The sequence below is a fragment of the Alternaria viburni genome (assembly GCF_023758015.1).
Source record: "Alternaria viburni strain BMP 2772 chromosome Unknown scaffold_1, whole genome shotgun sequence".
Lineage (NCBI taxonomy): Eukaryota > Fungi > Ascomycota > Dothideomycetes > Pleosporales > Pleosporaceae > Alternaria > Alternaria viburni.
In genome coordinates this window covers 2067863-2092460 of record NW_026055770.1, presented here as the reverse complement: position 1 = coordinate 2092460, position 24598 = coordinate 2067863, and the positions used below count along the sequence as shown (strand labels likewise).

Here is a 24598-nt window from a genome sequence, read left to right as displayed (position 1 = left end):
TGGCGCGATGGAAAGATGCCGGGAGTGGTGAATGGAAGGTGGGGTAGCGGATGCGTTCAGCGCGGGTGCTGGTTTCGAGGGTCTTGCTGGTTCTGTTGACCCTGTCCACCCTCGCCGCGCGCTCGTATCCATTGGGCGTTGCCGCTCATGCGGCCCTCCAATGCCTTCTGGGCATCGGGGTCTAGGCGGCGGGTGACTTGAGCGTTGATGATGTCTTCTGGCTTGAGTTTGCTGACAGCGTGTGCAATGGATGAGATGACGCTCTGGCGGAGCTCCTTGGCTTCGCGGATGTCTTCGCCCTGCAGACGGAACTTGTCCTGCTTGGACATGTTGGCGCGTCGTGTTGCTCGGATCTCGTCCATGATGTGGAGGAGGACTGCCTCTGGTGCGCGGTTGCGCTCAGCAGCGTGCTTAGCGTCGCGGACGTACCGACGGGTGACGTCCATGGCACCATCGGCTGAGAAGGCGATGCAGTAGGAGAGCTTCTTGCCCCAGCCTGAGAAAATGATTAGCAGATGAAAGGTGTGGGTGTGGAAGAAGCAACGTACCATCAGTGTATAACCGGGGCTTGTCCCATGCCTCTTCGCAGGCGTCTACGTGTACCCATCGCTTGCGGTGCACTGAGTAGACTTCGGTCCAGACGTGGTCCTCTGCGTTCCAGACCCAGCGTACTCTTGAGCCGACGGCGCGGCAGAGCATGCTGAAGCAATTGGCCCACTCGCCACATCGGCCTTTGCGTGTTTGCAGCAGGACGAATGCGTCGTTGTATCGTGGGAAGCGCTCGTAGTTTTTGCAGGCCTCGTGGGAGCATTGGTAAGCCTCTACCTGGTTGGCGCCACGGGCTTGCTCGTCGGGTAGTGGTGGAGTGATGCCAACGGCGACGGTTGGTGAGTAGCATCGCGAGCATGGCGGGTTGTTGACCCACGAGAAGAAGGATCGCTTGAACCATCGGAGGAGTGCGCGGACAACGCAGTCTTGGTAGCCCCAGGCGGCCTTCTTGCCGGCAGACATGCTCTCGGCCTCGGCCTGCAATATTTGGCTCTCCTCCTCGGCCTCGTTGTAGATCTGCTCGAGCGGGATGACGCGAAGAGCCTCGTCGAGGAGTCCAGGGTTCTCCCATCGAACGGGCATGTTGGAGAGTGAGTGCAGCATGTTCTTGAAGCGGAGGGAGCGCGCATCGCGAGGCGCCTCAGGGACGAGGGGGATGTTCCTGATGGAAGCGTACGTCGGCGGGGCAGACTGCGACGGCGGCGGCTGTGGAGTGCCAAAGTCCCTCGGTGCGGGTGATGAGGAGCGCGATTGAGATGAGCGTGATGTGAGTTCGTTCATGCGCTTGGTGCTGAGGACCTGACGAAACTGCTCCGTCATGTCGGCCGCCAGCCGGTCCGTGTCGACGTGCTGGGGCTGCTGAGCGCGGTGGGCGCTGGTGTTGTATTCCATCGTGGGCGGGTGCGAGCTGCAGTCGCAGTGTCGTTGTGCGCGGTGATGGCGGGTCAGGAAGGTCGTGGGCGGGTGACGGGTGTCGTGGGTGTATAGCGTGGTCGAGCGGCTGCGGATTGGCAGTGCACAGCCCGATGATGCGGCGGCGCAGCAACGAGACAGCCACAGGCAGATATTCTGGGAATTCTGCGGTTCGTGGGCGCGAAGAGAGCTGGCAGTCTCTTTCTCTCGTGCAGGCGGCTCGACAGCGCTGGGTGACGGGTGTGGGCGTCGATAGGTGGTGGAGTCGTGGGTTGGACAGGTGCGGACGAGGGTAATTGATTGAGGGATGGGGCAAGACGACGACGACTCGCGCTTACCGCTTTGGGCCGTGTTGACGCGGCCCTGTCGCGGCTTCCTCATGTCTAGAACCACAACACCCACCACCCGCACGCAGGCCCTGCGACCACGCAACCACCGTCAGATCAGCGTAGCATTGCTCCCGCTGCCCTGCCCAGGGTATCCTCCGCCCTATCTGCCCTTCTGGTGCGCATGCCGCGTATCTACAACACACATCTCTATCCTCCATTGCTTCTCACGTGCATCCACTTGTTCCACGCAGGGGCAGACGCTTCGCTAAGCGTGGCAGCGACGCACTACAGTTGCGCAATCTTTGGTGAACCACTTTACCCTCTAGAATCGCCGCTCTTGGCATCAGCGTCGCAATCACCACCCGTCGACTGCTTCTCCAGCTCCGACGCTCTGGTGGCTCGCGCCAAGCAGGCCCTGCCCGGTCTCGAAGCTACTCAAGCTTTGCTGGTGGTATTGCTCGTCGAGCTTCAACTGCACTACACCAGCTGCGATGAAGCTGCTCACTGAATTTGCCCTCACGTCGCCATGACGCGCCTTGTCCACATTACGTTATCGCTTGCAGTGGGCTCCAGCGCTGCCTCAGGCCCGCCCGTGACGAGACCTGCGTTGGCGCGACACGTCTCCCATATACAATGGGTACGCATTCATCTCGCAAGCTTCCTCAACTGCACGCGAACGCGACGACTCCATCTTCAATCTCCCCTGTCCCTCGTTGCTTCCTCTTGGGGTTACCTTTGCGGCGCGCCCTAGTGGACTGGTGGGGACGTTGATCTTCGCTAGCCACGCGTCCGTCTACACGACGACTCCACCCGAACACTGACCAAGACCGTTGGACATGAATTTCTGCACCAATTCGCGGAGAATTGCCAGCAGCGCCTCGACCATCTCTACTAGCATCGTGAACTTTTCCATCCTTTTTCAAAATCCCCGTGTCCTGGTTACATGGTTCGCCTTCTACAGCCCCCTGTGAGGCGCATGCGCGGCACGGGGCTTCTCGGTGGCGTATCTTTCGGGATCGACTGCAAGTCATAACCCGATTACGACGTGTGCGACAGAGCATTGCCTGCCTCATCATTGGATTCCGTACGTGCATAGGATCTTCCAAAACTAACTGTTCCACATCTTCGCAGTCCTACTCATGCGCAGGGCTGAGCAGTTGCACTCTGCAGTCATACAGCGTTCGTCTTGGCTCGTGCACACGTAAGAGAAGCCTACCAGAACACCTCGTCCTCATTTACACTGGCATGCAACCGTAGTGCAGGTACTCAAGTCTACGCGGCTGGGTTCGGGAGAACCTGAGGCACCATTTAGTCATCCTGGACACCCACAATATCTGTATGTACTGTGGAAAGCTGATAACAACTCGACCCACAGCTGCTTTTTCGTTCCATGGCTTTCTAGCCACCTGTCACCGCTTCTTCCTCATCTACTCCGAGCTTATCCGTTGATCCAACGTACGGAAGTTTCTTCATCCTCACCTCCACATCACGACATCTCTGCCTCTACCATGGCCTATCATGAGTAAGAAAAACGTCACAGCAGACGAATGGCCCACGATCTCCCTCGAGGATCTTCCGCCGGTATGCTCATCAACGTCAAACTGTCGATGAATGATGAGTCACTGGGTTGCGACGGTTGAAGAACAGCCGCAGCACGACCGGGGAAGGTGACGTGGACCGTGGTTTAGATACACACCCCACGTAGCACCGAGTACGCACCACGGAGATTGGTAAGGGCACGTGTACCGTGAGCATACGCCCTGCATGCGACGGTCGTGCGGAAGCCCGTACTGTACGCGTACCCGGTCAGGCGTCAATGGTGAGTTGAGACCGGTCAGGACGTACAAGTCTACTCGTGGATTGCCACACGTTGCATGCGGAGCCGCATCGCGTCCATGATCTCAGGACAAGCCATAAACTCAACAAAAGAGCGCAGGCATGCGGGAAATAGTGAAAATTGGCATGAGACATGGCTCCTTGTCGCTGATCACGGACAGTGCAACGGGTGGGACCGAGTTTCAGCGTTGGATTACGCAAGCATGAAGCAACCTTCATTTAGCCAAGAGGTATCTCAGTCGTAACGTATCGTATCCCAATCCAGTGGTGCCCCTCCATATCCATACCAAGCGCCTTGAACACCAGCTATGCCATCATCACAATCCCGCCTTGACAACCAACACACTAGCTCCCAGTCTGCCCTCCCAGACCTTCTCAGCAAGAACACCCAGTGTTGCTGCTGCACTCGAGCTACTCCTTATCTCGTCTGCTGTGTTCTCCCTCTCCAACATACTGTTCCTTGCTACGTTCCTACCCAGCACGATGAGATCACCAGCGTTCCTCGGCGACTGCCCGACCTCAATGCTCGCGCGGGCAATGACATCCTGAACAGGTGCAGTGGAAGCCATAGTCTCGAAGACGACACGGCTTGCTAGATCGACAGGCAGTGAGGCGCGGAGCGAAGCGAAGAAGGCTGCATCCTGCTCACGAGATGTGGTCGTCGTTGTGACTACTTCTCCGGCCTTTCCTAGAACCGTTGATGAGACGGGCGACGCTTGGTCGATAACAGACTCCGGAACATCAAAGTACACGACGGTGACAGTGACTTGAGGGTTCTCGGCTAACTGCAGAACCAAACGTAGTGCAGTCCGGTCGTCGTTGCCACCAAAGAAGGGGAAGAAGACGTGGTGGCTTCGATCCGCGATGGGTGCTGTGACCGCCTTGTCCCTGGCGCTAGACAAACTAACACTGCTGTATGTCCTGGTAAGCTTCAGTCGCTGCTTCTGCTCTTTGTTCTTGCTGCCGCCAAAGTTCTTGTTGATCAGGACTGCTACGGGTATACTGGCTTGTTCGAGTGTGTCGTGCACAAACGTGTTGTACGTTGAAGCGGCTAGCTTGTTCTTCGTTCCCTTGTCTTCGATAATGGCTTGCTCCGACATACCGCCTGTCTCGCTCCAAGGCAGGACTAGGAAGTTGGAGTCAGATGCACGGGTAGCGAGGGTCTCGGCGAAAGACGATTCCGGCACAACGAGCACTTCGCCGCTGACAGCAAGGTTGTGGAGACGGCCAAAGGTGCGGAACGTGTTCACGACTGGGTCGTAGGCTGTGTAGGATTCTAGCTCCGAGACCTGCATGACGGAGGAGCCACGGTCGGTGAGGTTGAGTAGTCGGAGACCGTAGGCTTCGACTGGTCGTGATGGTGCAGTCTCGACAAGTGACGTCTCGCCTGTCTCTTTGCTTGTGCTGATGTCTTTCGATGGGTGCGTCTTGGGCGCCGGCTTGTCCGCGTTTCCACCGAAGAGCGAAGTGAAAGCCAACAGGTTGGGCATGCTGTCTAGACGGAGGTAGATGGTCATCCGTTGGATCTTCTCAGCAGCCATTTTCTCGTAATTGATCCCATCGGCACCTTCGTCTGAGCCGTCGAGAGGCTTGCCAGTGTCCCAGTCAATCTCGCCGCGACGCCATGCCTCAACCTTCTTCTGATACCAGGGAGGGTAGAAGTACATTGTCAGTGGAGACGATGCAAAGGTAGTAACGAGGGCCATGACGACGAAGATGGTGAAGGTTCGAGTGCTGAGGATCTTGGCATTCAGTCCGATGTTCTGTGACAATTAGTGCTGGCTTGAAGCTGTGAGTAGGGTTACTTACCAAGACGATAAGCTCCACCAATCCCTTACAGCTCATCAAAGAGCCCACAGCGAAGCATTCTCGCCACAGCATCTTGCTTCCGCGAGCTGCAAGTGTTGCACTCAGGAACTTGGAGAAGAACGCGACAGCGCAGACGCCGATGACGTACGCCCACACAATACCAGAGTCCAGAAGACCGATGTTGGTGTTCAGTCCCGAGAGAGTGAAGTAGAGCGGGAGGAAGAGTGCACCAATCAGATCCTCAATCTTTTCAGCGACTTTGATAGCAAAACCACCCTCGTGTGGGCAGATAAGTCCTGCCATGAACGCTCCGAAGATGGGGTGAACGCCAATGATACCAGTGAAGAAGGCAGAGCCTAATGCGATGAGCAAGGTCAGACTGATGATACCTTGACTCGGGCCATCCTGGAGTGCGCGGGATCGACGCAGAACGTAGACGAAGACTGGCCGGACGGCGTACACGAGGAATATCATATATCCAGCGCAAGTGAGGAGGACCCACAGTGCTGAGAGACCGGAACCAGCGTTGACGAGGGCTACGCAGAGAGCGAGAAGGATCCATCCTACAGAAAATTAGTCGAAATACTAGCGGAGAAGCTGTGCAACTCACCAACAACGTCATTCCCAACACCCGCTGAAAGAACAATAACACCGACCGGCGTCATGAGCAGTTTCAGTTCCGTCAAGATACGACAAAGCACCGGAAAAGCCTATATGTCCAATTAGCACGACAACGAACCCCCTCAAATCTTTCGAAACTCACAGTAATAGCCATAGCCACACCAATGAACAGCATAAAAATCGCAAAATCAATCTGCACCGTTCCCGGCTCATCCTTAAACTCATTATACAACCCCACCGCAATCGCACAACCCAGTCCAAACGGCACCGCCATGCTCGCCAAACCCACATTCAGCGCAGGCCGCCAATTGCTGAGTAGGAACCGCAGATCGACTTCCAATCCGATGATGAAGAGGAATAGCGTCAGCCCGAGGTTGGCGACTAGGTTCAAGTTGGTCATGGACTCGGTTGGGAAGATGGAGGTTTGGAAGCCGGGGATCCGGCCCATGACCGAGGGGCCTAGGATGATGCCGCCGATGATTTCGGATATCACGCGTGGTTGGCGGATCTTGGAGAGGGGCCAGTTGAGGGCGCGGCAGAAGATGATGATTATGCCTGCCTGTTGGGGTGGTGGTTAGTATGCTTCTCTTTGAAGATTTTGGCAGATATCCAAGAACGACTCTAACTGGAGTCCTGGCTTGCGGGTGGAGAGCCAGCGATATGGTACTGAGGTTGCGCAGATATTGAGATATGGTGGTAGTACTAGATTGGTGAAGCGTCTCACCAAGCTAAGCCCCCCAACCCAATGTCTGGAATGTTAAAGACGACGTACCTGAACGATAAACAGAATAATCGGATGATTCTTGTCAAAATGCACAGGATTGACACCCTCAAGAATGCCCGCTTGCGGCGGAGCCTTGATAGGCTCCGTGGGCGCCGCACTCGCAGATGCCATAACAGAAGACATGTCGAACGAGCTCGAACCGGTAGGTCTGGTATAGTCGTAGTAGCAAGGCTGAGAGACAAACGCAGAACACACTCCCCCACAAAAAGCTCACTACCCCAGAGTACTTAAAACGTGTGAAGAGAAACAGCGAATACCCCAGGCTAACATATACCGTCGTTAATATTCCAGCGAACGGCCCCAGCCCAAAGCCCCGAACCTTCTAGGTCGCAAGCGGCATGGAGCGTCAGCCCAGGGTCTAGGCGTGTCTTCGCACGGCGTCTTGGACCTTTGAACTTTCTGTCCGCTGCGGCGCGGGCTGCGGAAGCTAAGCTGCAAGTTCCTTGAAATGCCACTTGGGGAGTGAATAACGTGCAGCTGTGATTTGCGTTACCTTGCCCATGTGATGGTGAAAGTGCGTCCTCGTGCTGAACATCGCGAGCTACCCATGCTGCATCGACATTGGCATGAAGACTTGGAAGTGCGCGCATGCCTCTTCACCGCCCACGCCCGTGTGTCTACATTGGTGGTGAGGGCAGGGTGGCAGGGTTTGTGGCGTTGGCTTGGGGTTCGCCAAGCGGCGTTGTCGTCAGCCTATCTGCTACAATGCGCGATCAGGCGATACTGTCGCGATCGAGCAGGGTGCATTGCAGGTTGCGATGTGATTATCTCTCAGGCAAAGATGTTGCGCCAAGGGGTGCAGCCGGTCCTTTGGTGGAGTGGAATGTGTTCAGATGACATGTGGTGAGGGAATTTAGGAGATTGAGGAGTTTCCCCGCTGTTCTGGGGTTGGTTCGTGGCACCTACCTGGCGGCGGAGCGGGCGGAAGTCACAGGGGACTTGTGTCACGATGACTTTATCGTGGTTTCCTGGTGCATGAAGAGGAAGGTTCGACGATGTTGTAGAGGCATGTTATTGATGTGGAGAGACATCTGGCGTTTGTTGGTGTACCTGGGTAGTTTCATCATACTGACACCATCTAGACGTCTACGCCACTTCCAGAGCCTTCATTCTCATGTCGAACGATACTTCCATATGCAGTAACCTTTAGTTCAATATCTACAAGTCCTAGCTCCACTATGTACAAGTCCCGACCCTGGAGTATCTCCATCATCCTTGGCACATCTAACACCCAATCCTCTTCCCACTAACAACAACATCATCATACCAAATCGTGTTCGTATCTCCGCCATAACTCTCCCAGCCAAAGTACGCGCCCGTAATCTTCGGCTTGACCGAACTCCTCGTCCACTGCCCCGCATTCGCATTCGTCGCGCCGTTGCCCACCGTCAATCCCGGAATCGTCGCATTGTTCAGCCACGTCTCCACACTGCCATCGGTGCCGAGATGGTACTCGAAGCACGTCCAGACATTTGTGGGAAGTGCCTTTGAAGATGCGATGCCTTGTGGGCTGAGGTCGGGGAGGGTGGCGTCGTCGGTTTCGCGGTTGTACATGAGGATCTTGGATTGGCCGCCTATGCGGAGGTGTTTCTTTGCGCCTTGGGCGGAGTCGGGCATGGTGATGAAGGTTACGTGGGAGTCGGTTAGGGGCTTGGATGCTTTGCTGTAGGTATGTTAGTTCATGTTCCTTCTCTTATCAGTCAAGGGAAGGCCTACAAGTACGTCCGCACGTAAACATCTCCGGCAGGAATCTTCGTCGTGCCGACGAAAATGTGGCCGCAGAAACCTCCTGCGCCGTCAACACGGATGCTGTTCTTGCCTGTGTGCGCCGTCGTGCTGTCTAGAGTGACTTTTCCGCCTTGCGAACAGTCTGGGGCGTAGGTTGGCCAGGCGGTTTGGTCCCAGCCGTTCTCGAAGCCTTCGGTGACTTGGGAGAGGGCTGGGGCCGCGAGGGCTAAAGCGAAGAGTGCTGTTTGGCCGAACATGGTTTCTGTTGGTTTGATTGAGTATGAGGTGCTGGTACCCAAGACGGCGGCCAAGTGCTATTGCTTTATACTGTCCATATCACAGCCCAAGCTTTCCCCTCCGTAGCTCAAGAGGTATAGTGCCATGCTTGTTCCGTGCTTGTTTCCAAATTATATGAGTTCGCGATTTAGTGGACGCCAGAGTGGTTAAAATGTCGGTAGATCGTGCGCCTTGCCCCAGGTCGATGTTCGGCTTTTGTGCCATTTAGATTGCTTCGAAATTTAGCGTGGTACATGTTTATATTACAACGTCACCTGAGGGAAGGTTTCGCCGCCATTTCTCACAACAATTGATTGTGGTATGCGAATTCATATTGCGTCGGACCGGCGCGTGGGGCGGTGAAGTTGAGGACTGTGGCAATGCAAACACCATTGCGCATCGCGCCGAAAAGGGAATGTTTGACTCTTTCATTCGATAGCTCGTAAGCTAGCCTCTAAAACAGTTGTATATAAGTAACCCGCAATGCAGTTTCGGCCAGCGCTACAGAAACAGCTTCAAGACGCTGAGAATAGAGGACGCCAGAGGCGCCTACAAAAGAGACCAATTTTCCTAACCAATGGAAGAGATGACAGGAGAGATGGGGTATGTATATCCACCGTGGGGGTATTACATATTGTACGGACCAGCCTTTGGGAAAGACTAATAGAGAAGAGACGGTGGATGTGATGGTGAAATGCGAGACGCGGCTGTATAGCGATCTCTTAATGCTGGAGGAATAGACTCGGCTGGTTCGTCGATTACGCAACGGTGTTGGCGGCGGCCTTGTTGACTTGTGTGACAACCACAGCAATGACAACAACGACGATGATGATGAGCAGGAGGACGAGCAGGCACCACCACTTCTTGCGGTTGCGGCTGCGGGCCTTGACAATGGCACCGTCGATCTCCACGTTGGCGGCCTTGACGTTGTCGTGGATCTCCTCGCCCTTTTGCTCGATGTTGGCGACAAGCGGCTCTTGCTCCTGGACGATCTGATCGAGGTCCTGGAATAGCTGGGCAAGCTCGACCATTTGACGTTCTATGTTCTGAATGGCCTCGTGGCGCTCCTTGACGTTGCGCAGGGTGGATGAGGCTTGGCCGCGGCGGTCTGAGTTAAGGAGCTGGAAGGTGTTAGTTTAAAAATGTGATTGACCAATTGAGCTACTTACAGCCTGCTGGAAGATGGGCGCATCGGGGTCTGATACTGCATCGCGGACCTCCTGTTCGGTAGCATCTGGGCGCACAATGCGGTATTGGCGCTCGGCAGCTGCTTGTGAATCCCTTCGGAAATCCGACTCGAGTTGTTGGTACTTGTTGATGGTCGCCTTGAGTCTTCGGTCGACCTTGCCGACTTGTGGAGCGTTCCTTGGGTGACCTGAGTCGGGCTTCGACTTGATGGCCTTGACGCGGCCGACGAGGCCACGGTAGCCGGTCATGATCTGCGAGCTGAGGTTGTTGATCTCGCCCGAGGGCATGTCTGGGCGCGCCAATGACTGCTTGAAGACACGGTCGAGGTTGCTGAGCTGGGCATCGAGGTCGTCGAGGGCGCGGTCGACTTCGCGGCATTCGTCGAGGATGGCATTGGGGTTCGTGCTGGCGCCACCGCCTGGGTAGTTTTGCATCTCTACATCGCCTGTGCTGTGTTAGAGATAGCCGTTGAAGTGTGGCGCATTGAAGACGTACCATAGCCGCCCTGGTTGTAGTTGTTGTAGCCAGCCGGGCTGGCGTCGCGTGCGTCGTAGGGGTTACCGCCATATGATCCTATCTGGCCGTAGCCCTTGTTTCCGTACTGTTCGTCCGCAGCAGCCATGGTCAGCGTGTGTAAATGTGTAGTGTAGTGGAGTGATGGTGTTGTAGGAGGGCACAGTCAAGCGGGTACGCTGACAGAGAGGGAACTTACGCTCATTCTGAAACAGGCCCTGTGTGGTCTGAGTGGACGTGAAGACTCCTGAGACAGCCGACTGCAAACGCGGGAAGCGGCACTAGAGTAGCGGTGGGTTCGTGACTAGGCGAAGGGTGAATTGAGGTCAAACGCGCTTGAGCTCGAATCAATGTTGTCAATGCTGTACAAAGGCTGGCGACAGAAGATAAATGTGTTTCAGCTCTGCGATGTTTCCTGGGGCTGAGTGGCAGAGTGGACCGCACATGCAGGAGGCGCTGGGCTAGCTCCATGGGGCTGGTAAGCAGCGGCGCGTCGTTGACCCGCAGCGGCGAAGAACCTCACTCTAATTTTGGCACACGCACATGCTTCGGCGTCTAGAAGGCACCTGGGCACTCTTTGGGCTGCAAACCTGCTATTCGCTTGCACTACTTTCGCATTTACTCTTGACTTTCGCCTCATCTCGTAAAGAGTCTCCGAGTCGGCCACAGCGCTGACGCAGCTTCACGGTCATCGCAGGAAGGTCTGCGCTAGACTCAGCCTTGCAGACCGCATCTCAGCTTATGAACGCCTCCACTTCTTGGTTGGACTCCACGTCTCTGCAGCTTGGGAGCTCAAGTCTAGCCAACATATACGCCCCACCGGATGAGATGCACACCGCACATACTAAGTGGCTGGCGCGCCTGCAGTCCCCCAGCGCGTCTTCTCATCGCCCCCAGCCCACGACTTCTCCTGGTAGCCTAGTCGCTGCTTGACTTCATTTACTGTCGCCTTGTCTCCTGTGTTCTTGCCAATGTTGTCGCTAATCTTGACGGCGTAACGCCCCGCAGCCGAGGCGATCTTGATCACAATGTTGAGGGGCACAGACTTGTTGCCTGTTGTTTGCTCGACAAAATCATCTGTCATGGTCAGCCATGTCTTGCACCATTCCTACTCGCGCACTTACTTGTCAGGAATGTTCCAACACCGAAAGTGGGCTGGAACCCTGCTGCTTCCGCTGCAGCCTTGTATTTGAAGCACAGCTCAAGGTTCAAAGAGTCGGAGAATACGATGGTCTTTTTATCCTTGATGCCTTCCTGGTCGTAGAAGTCGCGCATCATCTTGATGAACTCCAACGGGTCTCCAGAGTCCTGTCGCACACCTGCGAACACCTCGGCATAAGTCTGCCTCGATCCTAGATTTCCGTCGTATGGTGCTTGGATCGGCGGGTTGGTTGACGCCATTGTCTCCACGGCATCGTTGTTGGTGGTTTGGCCAGCTGACGCCAGCGTTGTGCCACCGCCTGGGATAGCCGTGGTAACGCGAGGAATCTGCTTCTTGAAGGCTCTCAGGAAGGTCGGTGTGCCGAAGGTATCCGTGAGTGCGATGCTCAAGACGCCTGCGCCAAACGTCGCTGTCCAGTATTCCAGGGCAATCTCGTTTGCGCTCTCGTAGTTGTTGGTAATGGCAGCCACACCCATGAACCATTCGTGCGCGACGGTGCCCACAGGAACGAGGCCGTGCTTCATGGCGAAATGGACATTGCTCGTCCCTGAGAGTTTGCCTTTCCACCCTGCCTTGTCGCCCTCGTCAGCCGCCCGGCGCAAGCCCTGCAGCACTAGATCCTGAGTGTGGTAGTCGCGACGTCTCCGCGAGCCAAACTCAGAGAAGATGCATCCGCCCTCCAACAGACTCCGTCCCTTCTGGTATGCCTTTTCGACTTGGCCCTCATGGCTCCAGTCTGTCTCGACGAACTTGAAATATGCCTCGCTAACCAGCGCGAGTAACGGAATTTCGTACAGGATGGTATCTAGCCAGAGGCCCTCGGTGTGGATGTGGAAGTCGCCGCTGTCGCTGTCTGATCCGGTATCATTCGCGGGTTGGAAAGATAGCTTGAGCTGTTTGGAGGGCTTGAGGCGGAACGTGGAGAGGAAATGGAGGTATTGCGCGTTCAGGTAGGGGCAAGTGTTCTTGAGGAAGGTGATTTCGGCGTCGGACACGGTTATGTTCTCGAGTTCTGGAGGGTTAGCCATTGTAGAAACAGCAGGGAGGAAAAGACATACTATCTACTTGCGCTTGTAACCACTTGAAGGCTGCGCGATTCAGCTTCTTGTCGGGCGTGCGGTTTGTGAAGCCGTAGGTGACTGAGACATCTGGGAAGAACTTGAGTATGCAACATTGCATAGTCAGCTTGTAGAGATCGGTATCTAAGAGGGAGATGATGCCCTCGGGCAGGTTGGCTGGTTCCGCGGCCATGGTTGTGTGTGGGTGTATTGCGCGATTGTGTGATTCAGCCTCAGGGTTGGACTTGCGATCGCGATAGATGGAGGGGTGGTGGGGCAGGCGCGAGGTTATAAGGGCGCGTAGAGTGGGTCGCGCGTAACCGTGGAAGAGAATGAGAACCTCGTGCGATTGTAGAGGCGTGAGACAAAAGTCAATGCGTAAATGTGTGCATTCACCAGACAGAATATGTTCCGAGCAGTGACGGCATGCGGCGCGTGAAGTCATCGAAGGCTAGCGCCGATTGCCGTCAGCCCTACCAGTCAAGAAACCCTGGAGGCGCATGAAGCCTGGACTCGTTCCGCTCTTCACACGCCCCAGGGTCCAGCAACCGTCGCTCCTTACCTCGCATAGACCCAAGAGATGCTCGTTGCCGTCTCGATTCTGGCCCTCTCGCTGTCCTTCCTGGTCTACCAGCGCCCGCCCTCGACATGGCTCGCCTTCATTACTCGCTTCACACGCTCTGGCGCGTCGTCGATACCTGAGAAGTCGCAGCATGGCGAGACAGACCACCGCACCCCCGCGGCGGAGCAGCGCATAGAGCTGCAGACTCCAACAAAGCATGAAGATACTAGAGTGAACGCAAAGAGCCCATCGCCTGAATCCACACCAAAAGCTGCGCCAGCCTCTGAAAAGGATGCGCCTGCAGTACCTACCTTCACGCTCAACGAGCACGAGAGCTCCGACGAAGATGAAGAAGACAACCTCCCGCCGCCCTCCTTCCCAGCCATGAACTCCGCCCAGCGAGCCTCGAAGCCGCCCTCGCTATCCGCCATGCCCCCTCCGTCCACCATGCCTCCACCCAGCAAGCCCTCGCTCATGGCCCCGCCACCAAAGCCCACAACCTCTCTCATGCCGCCACCCCGAGTCGCAGCTTCAAACCTGCGCGCCCTCCCCAACACCTCCACCCAGTCAATGCGCGTACCCACAACCGGGCCCCTTCCGAACCGCGGCCCGCTACCCAATCGCGGCCCACCGACCTCAAACGGCGGCCTGGGGCTTCCACCCACCGCTGGCGCCTCACTCAAGACACCAAACGCACGAGGCAAGGTACTCCTGTCGCCCGGCCACTCGCCACTCGACTGGGCCTACCTGCAGAAGTCAGGCAAGAACTTGTCGGGTGTGGACTCGATGATACGCGTTACACCCGCTATGCTCAAGGAGAAAAATGGCCGGAAGGGGAAGCCCGCGTGGTCGAGCTATCAGGGTAAGGTATATAACATCTCGCCCTATCTGCCGTTTCATCCCGGTGGAGAGGGCGAGCTGAAGAGAGCGGCCGGCAAGGACGGGACGAAGCTGTTTATGGAAGTCCATCCGTGGGTGAATTGGGAGAACATGCTCGGCGAGTGTATGGTGGGTATTATGGTTAGTGAAGAGCAGGCGCCGAGTGATGCTGGCGGATTAGAGGATATGGATTGAGGCATGATACCCTATAGACCAATGCATTAGACGGCGTTCGAATCGAAGTTGTTACTACAGCATACAGTACACAATCACGCGACAGCAACAAGTTGAAGGCGCTGCGAGACGGATACATGCCGAGATGTGTCTGCTGATGTCAACACGAAGAACATGCCAGTTGTATACATCGAGTCGGGAAGGTAGCGTTCACAGGTGTAGTAAGTTTTGAGTATCTCCAGGATATATTGTAAGATATCGAATTGTAAGGAGTACCGAACATGTAGGTCTGATTTGACCCTCCACCCACGACTACCACAGGGAAACCAACAGCGCAACGCATGTTCATATATGGCCAACGCTGCCGGAAGTCCCATGACGCCAGCCCTGTCTCACTGAGTGACCGAGTCCTCGACATGCTGCGCGCCATCGATCTCTCGGAGCAAGGAAAACACAGCATCAGCCGTGCCATCTTTCTCCGGAGACCTCATCTCATAATCCCGAAGCAAAGCAAGGATGTAATCAACCATCGCCGCCCTCTTCTTGACGCTCTCGTCGCCGTACTTCTTTGATAAGAAGCCAAAGCGTCGGTCTGCGCCACCTTCGTCCGGACACTGCCCGGCCCTAGTTCCTGAGCAAAGCAACCACATCTTCAGCTGTCGCTGCCTCCATCTTGGCGCCCTCAATGGCATGCCCATGAGTAAAGAAGCCAAAGCATTGACCTGCGACCTTTATTGCCAGCTCTTCCACACTGTGCCTCTCATGTAAAGAGGTTACAGCGTCAGCCTGTGTTATCCGCCCGCTCAAGCAAAGAAGACACCGAGCCTGCCCAGGCCATCTTCCTTGAGGGCATCCATACCAGCCTCGATCTCCGGTGAGACAGCCACAGAATACTGTGGTACCTCAACCTCAAGGTTCTCCAATCCACCCGAACGTTCAAGCAAAAGATGGCACAGACTCTGCGCGACCCTCTGCTTGAGACCGTCCACACCAACCTCGATCTCCGGTGAGACAGCCACATGATATTGTGGGTACCTCAACCTCAAGGCTTTCCAACCCACCCGAACGCTCAAGCAAAAGAGGACACAGATTCTGTGTAGCCTTCTACTTGAGACCGTCCATGCCATCCTCGATCTTCGGTGAGACAGCCACAGACTCTGTGGTGCCTCGATATCGAGGAAATGCTCCCTAGCGCCATTGTTCCATCTCTTGATAGTGTCCTTAGACTGACTTGCTTCGCCATTCACTGCAGAAGTGCTTGTTTTTGGCTGGAGTGGACCGACATCAGTAGTGTCTCGCCGGTACAGTCAGGACCATGGTCACTACCATGGCGCTAACCGACCTGATCGAGTTTCTTTTGATGGTTTCGTCGGTCTTGCGTTGCATGGCGGCTATGAGCGTGGCATCCTAAGATAAATGTTAGTTTGGGTGTGACTAAGTGTTCTGGATACATACCTTTTTCCTTGCCGCTTCGAGCCTTTTTGTTAGGCTTTCAAGGAGTTCAGCCGGGCCTTTTTGACCGTTTTGGCCAATTTTGTGGTGGGTGGGTGTGGTGGAAGGTGGCAGTGTTGTGAGCGGAGGAAAATTTTCAGTAGGTGAGTGCGCAGTGGAGGAAGGAGCGATGAAAGAGCGTGCGTCATCGCACGTGCACCAGGCCGAACACTATAGTACTGTGATCAGTGAGTCTATACTATCCAGGATAGCTACATATATCTCTTCACTGCATCATATGATCTGCTTTCTGAGTGTGTCTCGAGGCGTGGTTAGCAGCTTCCGACTGCATCCATACTAACACATCGCCGCGAAGCTCGCATTCCGTATCACCTGGGAGGTACTCGCTAAGCTGAAAATTTTCAAATGAATCTGTTGAGAGCATTGTATACCTCGGAGTACACTATGACATGAGTTGCACTGCCAGGGATGACGGGCTTGCACTGCCCGATCCTGGACAAGTCTCAATATTGAATAGCGGCCCCAAAAGAGGAGTGAGAGATCCCTCTGATTCAGTTCGTGCAAATACAAATCAACCCTTGTTCTCCAACCGCGTGACGATAACAGGAAGCAGTACGGCGCAACATGCCACCATATACGCGCTGACGCCAAACGCTCCTTGAACATCATACTGGAACCGCGACCAAAGAACACCAAAAAGCACACTAGCGATTAGAAACACCACGAGAACAGTCAGCGCAAGCGTATCGCGATCCAAGCCCTCATCGTAGTAAATACCCCATCCCTCAGCAGGCTGCCCGACCTGACCTCGCAGCTCACCACACGTACGCTTCGGGAGCTGGTCTAGTATCCATGTATCCTTTTCGTGGACGTCTGTCGGACACGTGAATAGGCTTGCAAGATAGACTGGTGGTATTGGTGGGTATGTGGCTGGTGGGCCTGGGATGCAGCGATACTCCGCTCCTGGTGAAGGCTCAACTTTTGGAGGAGGAGGTATACACTCGCAACTGACTTGTCCTGTGCTGTTGGTGACGCAACACGGGTCATGGTGTCGCACGTCAACACTGCCACCGATTGGAAGGCGGAATTTGACGAAGGAGATGCCTTTGACGCTCTTCAGCGAGAGTATGTGGAGAAAGCGACCACGGTGACGGAGGTATTGCTTTCGCAAGAAGCACAGTAATGCGCGATCGGTAGTGACATCTTCGATCCGTTCCTGCTGCAGAACCTTTCGGAGTCGATTGCGATGCATGCAAGCCAGTAGATGGAGAATGCTTTGTTGAGACTGCGGGTTGTTGGTAGTACTGGTAGCAGTGCACGGTGTGTTGTGCTGGGGAAGGCATGACGAAGATCTCCTTGTGGAGCCACCAAAAATTGATGTGACTGCCTTTCGGATCCACTGTATGGGATGCGGTGCAATGTATTGCTGGTTTCCAGACTGATGGCTATGAGCCGAGACGCGCACCTTGGCACCGGAGGTACGTCGCATGTGGTCAACGAGTTCGTCGATGCCTCCTCTGCGAAGCTCCGCAACGTCGCTGTGAAGAGATTCGCCGCATGCCTGCTACAAATTTAGCATCCGAACAGACTTAAGAGAAACAGGAATACATACGCATTGCCATCGAAGGCGCACTGTGTCTGGTCTCAGAAGCGGTTCCAGTAGACCTGCCGCAATCATAACGTCATCTGTCGCTGACATGAATGCATCGGTCATACGAAGCAACACACTGCTCGCAGTTATTTTCCCATATGCGCCCCCAAAAAAGCCACCGGTGCTCTTCTTGGAGTCGTTGCGCCAATCTTGCCAGGTCGAGGTCATCTCTTGCCCTGCAATGGCCTCTGTTATCGCCGCGTTCGCTATGTCTTCACTTCTCGCGGACTCCAGGTGCGTCAAATGTGTCGATTTTGGTACTATAAATGCTTGCAGTTGAAGACGATATGTCTTGAAAGCTTCGCTCTCCACTAGGAACTCGCGGAAGATGGCCAAATCCTCGAAGGCGTCTTCATTTACCGTGCGTACATCCGCAACATCTTCTTCCTCGTCGGAACTCTCTTCGTTGCGTTCTTTGCGAGATAATGGCAAGGCTGCTCGGCCATTTTGCAACTTCTCAACGATGGACTGTGCTAGCATAGCCGACTTGATGAGCACAAGCCGCGATGCCAGATACTCCAGTCTTTCTGTAGCTTCGCCTTCCAAGAGACCCGCGTATGCTCGGAACAGTCGTCGGAGATTCCTTTGCAGCCTTGCCGGTCCAATAGCCTGGTTTTCGATGGCACTCTTATACAGCGACAATAGAGTTTCGTCTTCGTAGAAGATTGCCAGTAGTACCTTGGTAGCTGTCGCGATCTGAACTGCAGAGTAACCACTACCTCTAGACATATCCGATGCCGAGGATGCTAGAGACGCCACCGAGAATATTGAAGCGATCGATGCTGCGTAAGACGATGGTCCTGATGGGCTATCGCCGTACTCCCATTCGAAGTTCACGCCACTATCATCGGCGACTCCACCGTCCAACCATGTGTCGATGGCGCCGTGATTATCCACCGATAAGTTTGACGGAGATTTCAATCCTACAGCAGCTGCTGTGTCCGGGTTCAATGTCGTGGTTTCCAATGCATCTACATTTGTACAAGTCTCTGATGCCGTTCCCACTTCTCCCTGTATGTCTACGATGACTTCCTCCTGCTGATGCTGATGGGGGAGAGTCTGGGGGACTGCGTATGTACTGCCCGGTGTAGACGGTGCGATGAAGAACTCAGCAAGCACCTCTGGAGCTGCTGACTCTTCATTCAAACAGGATCCAGGTAGAAGAGTGCGCTTTCCAAAGCCCAAGATCCGATCAGATGTTCCTGAATCTCCTTCAGACATCTCGAGATTGGGATCGTTTGCAGCTATACTTTGAGACTCCGAGGTTTCTTCAGGGCTTTCAGAAGCAGAGATCTGTGAAGCTTCAAGAAGGGTTTCAGGAGTTTTCGATACTGAAGTGTCTGACATATCGGTGGATTGTGATGAGTCTCTGGTTACTGGTGTTATGCGATCAGGCAGAAGAGAAGACGAGCTCGCCCGAGCGGATGTACTTAGTGTAGCACTATCAGCAGAAACAACTGGTTGTTGCGATTCAGACGACTGTGACGGTCGCTTAAAAGCAGTATGAGAGACCGATTCTCTCCTAGTGTCGCTATAAGTGGGAGGTGGAGCAACCTGAGTATATGGAGATGTGCCATCTCCTCCCAGAAGAGTGCCTGATTGCGTATTACGCTCCCTGGTTTTGGCTTCCTTTCTGGCTTTTCTTTTAGCTTTGGCTTCCTTTCTAGCTGCTTCTTCAGCCGCGTGGCGTTTCTCCTCAAACTGCCTATCCCTTACATACTCTGCGTATGCCTCTTCATGGGAAGACTGTCCATAATGAGCCGATCGACGTCGCTCCGCTTTGGTGCTATCGCCCACGTAGATTGAGCCGTGACGAACAGGATATTCAGATTGCAGCTCCGACGGAAACCTGTCTCTCTGAGTTATCTTCGGTTTCCTGCGTTCGGCATTGGCATAGGGATAGTCGTTGTCGTCATCATTATCAGAGGGCAGATTGGCCTGATTGTCGAGAACTAACGGGGCTGGCACCCGACCCGTTGTGTGCATTGGATATGGTGATATGTCTGGCTGTTTCACATCCACATGAGGTGTGTCCATTGTCAAGCTCGTTCGCCGCCTCAAAGTCTCTCTTGGTTTTTCTATGTCAGTATGAGGTTTCGTAACATTTGAATCTCGTGAATCCCTCGCCTTGTGAGCATAAAGGGGATTTTGGCCCGGTCGTCCAGAAGTCCAATGATGTTGCGGTCCCGACTCTTCTGAGTAACTAATCGGCCGGGTCGGGATGGCCGGCCTTCTCCGTCTTGTCCCGATAGCAGGTTGTATAATAGCCGACCCTGATTGATAATAATTGGGCCCTGAAGTCGGCCGGGGGTCTGCGTGGTAACTGCCAGAAAACATTCGAGGAGGTGGGGGTCGTTTAATCGAAAGCGAACCATCACGAGCAGACCCCGAATGCACGATCCGATGACGATTGGTTTCAACTGGTGCTTTAGAGCTTTGCTCATCTTTATCAACCCCCGTATCTTCTTTGTCGTCGGGCCCTGGAGTAAATGATGACCTTGGACGTCTCTTTGCGGCACGATATATGTGATCATTTAATGGCACATCAGTACCGCGTGCCCAGTTGATGTAATCTATCGCCGGGACCTCTCTAGGTCTGCGACCATCCGTGTCTCTGGCACCACGACGGCGATGGGGAGGAAGAGGTATTGCATGAGCTTCGTCTTGCTCGGACTCTTCCTCTGTATTGTCATCGAAGTCTACGGGAATTTGATGGTAAACTTTTGAGTTGCGTTTTTCAAGTTTCCGCGCACGCTCAACACGCTCATGCTCGACCAAAGCGAGATCAGCACGCTCATGCTCTCTCCGTTCCGTATGGACCCTGTTCCGACAGTCATCAGCCTTTACGGAAGGTATTCGGGCTGGAAGTCTTCTGTTTCGTGCCGATCCAGCTTCATGTCCCTTCCCAGAGGTTCTGTAACGGGTTTGGTCACTGTGATCACGACCAGGCGATATGACTAGGTCTGCCATGCCATCTTCGGTGGGAACTAATCGCATCGTCCGGCCTTCGAAATCGCCGTCGAACTCGAACTGAAGCGATAACGGCTGACTGGCATCGACGCGAAGTCTAATCTCGTTGTTGTCATCGTATTTAAGAGTGCTGCGACTCGGCAGGCTTTGACCGTCAACGGTGACATCCGGTCTGGGACTGGAAGGCCTCGGCGAGACTGAGTGTCTCCTCACTTGGACTCTCTTGGCTGGTTTCTGATCGTAGGCTTGATCGTGCCCTCCGCCTTGGAAACCACTGTGATCTACGGGTTCTTTCGGCTTCTCTTCACTACGCTCCTGGCTCACAGAAGTATTGTCGTTATCTTTTTCGTTTTTGGAGAATGAACTGTCTTGTGGCTTAGGTAGATCTTGAGTTAAAATCACGCTCCGTTTCGGCGTTCTTTTTGCTTTCGCACCAGGGTTTAGGCTTTTGGACTTGTCCATACCCAAGCCAGACATTGCAACGGGCTGCTGATCCGCTTTCGTTTGCATATGGCTATGTGTGGGAGACTCTCTGGTGATCGCTCGACGCTTAGGGGAAGTAAAGTCTCCATGTTCCTCGTTCAAATCCGGTGGTTCGTCATCCTCAGTGCCAGAGTCGTAGTCCAAGGCCTGCTCGCTCGCTCTTTGGGCAATATCTGGCCTGTTTGGATCCATCTCCCGAAGCAGCACCCAGTCACCTTGCATTGGCCTGATTCGCTTTTGCCTTAAAGGTCTCCCATCCTTATCGGGTATGACCTGCTGCTCTCTTTGAGACATGACAGCAATGTGCAACCGTTATCGTGTGAATCGGGTACCTTAGTGGCGAGCTCGCAAAGGTAATAGCTTAATGAACCATTAAGGGTTGGTAGCCAGATGTGCGTCAGGCTGCGCAAGAGAATGGAAGAGACGTGGAATCGACCTTCAGCTTATCCTTCAGCCTGCCATCCATCGGGGGTGTCCATTTACGCGCCGACCTCACAACCCCGCCACGCCACATGCAGGACGTGAAGCAACGAATCAGCCTTGCGTACGCCGCACACATATTCGGCTTCTGGTGGGATGTCAGTGGCTGTTGGAGATTGAACCGGCTAGCCTGGACATCAGCGACCCGCGAAGAGGGCTGTGTAATTGCTGCAGCTGGGGACGCCATAGCAAACCAATTGTACACAACGCGTGTTGATGACGCTACGGTGCGACTTTGCGCTTGTACTCTTGACAGGAAGAGGCATTAATTTTCAAGCGAGTTATTTGAGGTTCGCGCATGATGTAGAACGGCAATCGCGTTCCCCGGGGTAGGCTCAGCATTTGCATTGAGGTTAAACGTCAGCCGTGTCGCCCCCCTCGACCTCTAGATTAGTTCCTGAATTGTGTTGCTGTCTGCGCATGTGAAAAGGCGAAGTCGCTGGTTGGAAGGAGAGATGAAAGTCGACGAGGGAAGGTGCCGCAGTTCGTGCGCTACTGTGCACGGTCCGATTGCGGGAAGGACGAGGACGGCTGCCCACGAAGCCGACCATACACTGCCTAGGTGATGGAACCATCGCAGCAGCTACATCTTGTGGCAAATACAGCCATGCGCTGTTTTCAGTAGCGCAAGCTGCTGCAGTAGATGTCAAGCTGGCAGCCTTGATATTGTGAGCAAATCGAGCTATGCGACAGCCGCTTGTGTCCATGCTCGGCCGCATGGTAGGCATGCACATGGATTTTCTATATTCCACAAGAGTCGCCACGCTATGAGCATAGTCATGGTCACATTCCGTTTATCGCGGTACTGTAGACCGTAACATGAAGTGCACGATGTGCGAAAACTTTGCGTACGTGCTGGAGCGCTACTCAGGTACTGACCACAATACGCGAGGCAGAAGTCGTACGAGCAAGGTTAAGCAGTCAAAATACTAGTGTAGTGATAGCCCCTTCGCATGGCATTCAGCCCCATCTCATGACTACACCATAGGCACTAACTCCTCACTCAACATCCGTAAACAATCCTGAACCCCTGTACCGGGAACGCGGGAGGCGCAACGTTCGAGAACTCCCAGTAATTCGGCGCAGACGGGCTGTCGTACATCATTGCCATCATAAATGACATTGTCTCATTACAAGCCGTCTCGTCGACAGCTGCTACGCCACCGACACTCCTTGTCCTCTCAAGCGCCTGGCTTTCGCCGTTGACCGTGCCGAACAGCAAGGCGTCCTTCTCCGCCTCATATGTATTCCATGTAGCGATCGCACCGGCTTCGCGCTCGACTTGGTATACATGAAAGCTTGGGTTCGGGCCAGAGATCTTCTGGAGCTCAAGGCGGGGGAGGACGAATTCGAGACGGCAGGTGTAGTTCGACGTGCTGTTCGGTAGGCCTTGAAACTGTACACGTGTGGCAATTTCTCCAGCATCTTTGACCTGACGACGTAGCATGAAGAACTGCTTTGCTTGGTGTAGGTGGTCGACGTCGTAATCGGGGTAGCGCGCGTTGATGACAGAGAGATCGGTCGGGTAAACTTCGTGGCATACGTATTCTCCCGAACCGAGGGGAGGAGGGTTGACGGCGTTGGGATCGCCTTCGCAAAAGCGGACGGTGGAGTTACAAATTGTGTTGTTCGCGAGCAATGTCGAGTTTGGCTGTGGGTATGGTACGCCAGAAGCGTGTTGCGAGAAGAGTGCAGTGAAGCAGAGAAGAGCGGCGCGGAACATCATCTTTGGATGGGAGCGTGCCGTGAATCGTCTCGAGGGGGCTGTCTTGGTAGCTGAAGTGTAGGCTTGTTGGAGCACTGAACAGGAGTGTCAGAGTATGACTAGAATCTTAGGTAGTGTGCGATCAGTAGGAAGAAATGGGTGATAGAAGATGTGTCTTGAGTGTTGAGGGTGAGTAGCTATATATGCCAGACACGTTGTATTGTTCACCTATCGAGCTTTCCTCCACCTCGCATGTCTGGCATGAGTAGCCCTCCATGTGGAAAGCGAGATACGCTGCGTGGGTTAAGGGAACAAACTGGTAAGCGCGAAGAAAGCTTGGTCTGCTGCTCCGCCAAGATGCGTCTCGAAGCACGCTTGTCGTACCTAACGCGCAACCCTCGAAAGTGGCCAATCCGAGAAACAGCTTTGGAGTGTTGGTAAAGGTCGTCCCATCGCGTTCAAGCCGCGTGCTGATGACGGGTATGAGGTGTTATAAGCAACATCATCTTGGCTTTTGGCTGGCGATCATGAGAGCTCGGATATATGGGAACTCGTCCGCCAACGCGACATTGTTGGCGTTGTATGTGTGCGAGCGGATAGACAGGGCGAGTTGGGTTGCGATTGCCGATTGTGAGAGATGGCCCCGGGGAGCCTGGAGATGACGGAGGCAGGCTTAGTCAGCCAGCACTAGTTCGCGACGCGATACTGACGCGACCAGCGTGCAACTTCTATTACCCGCTCACATAAACACCATACCCAAAACAGTCCATCGCGCCTGCATCCACCGCTTTCGGAAAGGGCTATGGTAATGGCCCGAGTCATCGCCATCAGTCAGCCACGAACAATTTCGAGGCTGTTCATCCCCCGATAAGAAGGCGTGACAGAGTGGCGGCTACTTTCGTCCGACGACAATTCTCTTCTGATCGGGTCGAACGGGAGCTCGGAAACGATGGAGCTTCTAGGTGGCGCAATGGGCCGAATTGGGCCCTGTGGCATGCCCAACACCCTCACGCCCGAATAGACGACATGGCCGCGTCCATCCACCGCGATGATCTCCAGGGCATCTTGCTGCTCTTCTATCATGATTGAGATTGTTGAAGATCCGGTATTGTTGCTCTGCAGCTCGACTTCCCACGTTGTTGTGTGGGCAGCGGAACATGTCAAGCCACCCCCGAGTGCACCCTGAAATGCCAGCAGCTTCATCTTGTCTCTATTCCTCTCCCTTTCTACAACCACTAGAAACCTGCCGTTGAAGCTCGCAACTCCAGCGACAACGCTCGTGCCGACTACCCTATCAGAAATGGGCCTTATTGGTTGACGGAGAATGTGTGGATCGAAGCCAAGAGTGTCGATTGCCACGAGGAAGGTCGCTGGGAGGTGTGAACGTGGTTGGTGGTCGACGGTGCAGAGGATGTAAGGCCGACCGTTTGGAGAGATGGTAAAAGCCGCGTTCGTTATCTCATCGCGATACGCCTGC

At 54.5% G+C, this 24598-nt stretch overlaps 9 protein-coding genes across 9 annotated transcripts; 1 reads left to right on the top strand and 8 right to left on the bottom strand.

The window, feature by feature from the left end:
* Positions 1-56: 56 nt before the first annotated feature.
* J4E79_000748 (uncharacterized protein) lies at positions 57-1440 on the bottom strand (the record flags this gene model as incomplete). The annotated part of the gene is made up of 2 exons (XM_049349663.1): positions 57-496; positions 549-1440. The coding sequence occupies 2 exons, from the start codon at positions 1438-1440 to the stop codon at positions 57-59; spliced, it is 1332 nt and encodes a 443-aa protein (XP_049216450.1).
* A 2503-nt stretch (positions 1441-3943) lies between these two features.
* On the bottom strand, positions 3944-6963 carry J4E79_000747 (uncharacterized protein; the record flags this gene model as incomplete). Its single annotated transcript, XM_049349662.1, has 5 exons — positions 3944-5389; positions 5436-5998; positions 6046-6145; positions 6199-6615; positions 6829-6963. The coding sequence occupies 5 exons, from the start codon at positions 6961-6963 to the stop codon at positions 3944-3946; spliced, it is 2661 nt and encodes an 886-aa protein (XP_049216449.1).
* A 1101-nt stretch (positions 6964-8064) lies between these two features.
* Positions 8065-8825, bottom strand: J4E79_000746 (uncharacterized protein; the record flags this gene model as incomplete). The annotated part of the gene is made up of 2 exons (XM_049349661.1): positions 8065-8503; positions 8557-8825. The coding sequence occupies 2 exons, from the start codon at positions 8823-8825 to the stop codon at positions 8065-8067; spliced, it is 708 nt and encodes a 235-aa protein (XP_049216448.1).
* Positions 8826-9602: 777 nt separating this feature from the next.
* J4E79_000745 (uncharacterized protein) lies at positions 9603-10654 on the bottom strand (the record flags this gene model as incomplete). Its single annotated transcript, XM_049349660.1, has 3 exons — positions 9603-9965; positions 10014-10477; positions 10528-10654. The coding sequence occupies 3 exons, from the start codon at positions 10652-10654 to the stop codon at positions 9603-9605; spliced, it is 954 nt and encodes a 317-aa protein (XP_049216447.1).
* A 735-nt stretch (positions 10655-11389) lies between these two features.
* J4E79_000744 (uncharacterized protein) lies at positions 11390-12958 on the bottom strand (the record flags this gene model as incomplete). The annotated part of the gene is made up of 3 exons (XM_049349659.1): positions 11390-11622; positions 11670-12719; positions 12766-12958. The coding sequence occupies 3 exons, from the start codon at positions 12956-12958 to the stop codon at positions 11390-11392; spliced, it is 1476 nt and encodes a 491-aa protein (XP_049216446.1).
* Positions 12959-13345: 387 nt separating this feature from the next.
* Positions 13346-14401, top strand: J4E79_000743 (uncharacterized protein; the record flags this gene model as incomplete). The annotated part of the gene is made up of 1 exon (XM_049349658.1): positions 13346-14401. One exon carries the CDS (start codon positions 13346-13348, stop codon positions 14399-14401), a length of 1056 nt encoding a protein of 351 aa, XP_049216445.1.
* A 782-nt stretch (positions 14402-15183) lies between these two features.
* Positions 15184-18830, bottom strand: J4E79_000742 (uncharacterized protein; the record flags this gene model as incomplete). The annotated part of the gene is made up of 3 exons (XM_049349657.1): positions 15184-15428; positions 16898-17060; positions 17445-18830. 3 exons carry the CDS (start codon positions 18828-18830, stop codon positions 15184-15186), a joined length of 1794 nt encoding a protein of 597 aa, XP_049216444.1.
* A 1496-nt stretch (positions 18831-20326) lies between these two features.
* On the bottom strand, positions 20327-21230 carry J4E79_000741 (uncharacterized protein; the record flags this gene model as incomplete). The annotated part of the gene is given in 2 exon segments (XM_049349656.1): positions 20327-20397; positions 20417-21230. 2 exon segments carry the CDS (start codon positions 21228-21230, stop codon positions 20327-20329), a joined length of 885 nt encoding a protein of 294 aa, XP_049216443.1.
* A 1189-nt stretch (positions 21231-22419) lies between these two features.
* On the bottom strand, positions 22420-23142 carry J4E79_000740 (uncharacterized protein; the record flags this gene model as incomplete). Its single annotated transcript, XM_049349655.1, has 1 exon — positions 22420-23142. One exon carries the CDS (start codon positions 23140-23142, stop codon positions 22420-22422), a length of 723 nt encoding a protein of 240 aa, XP_049216442.1.
* Between the last annotated feature and the right edge of the window lie 1456 nt (positions 23143-24598).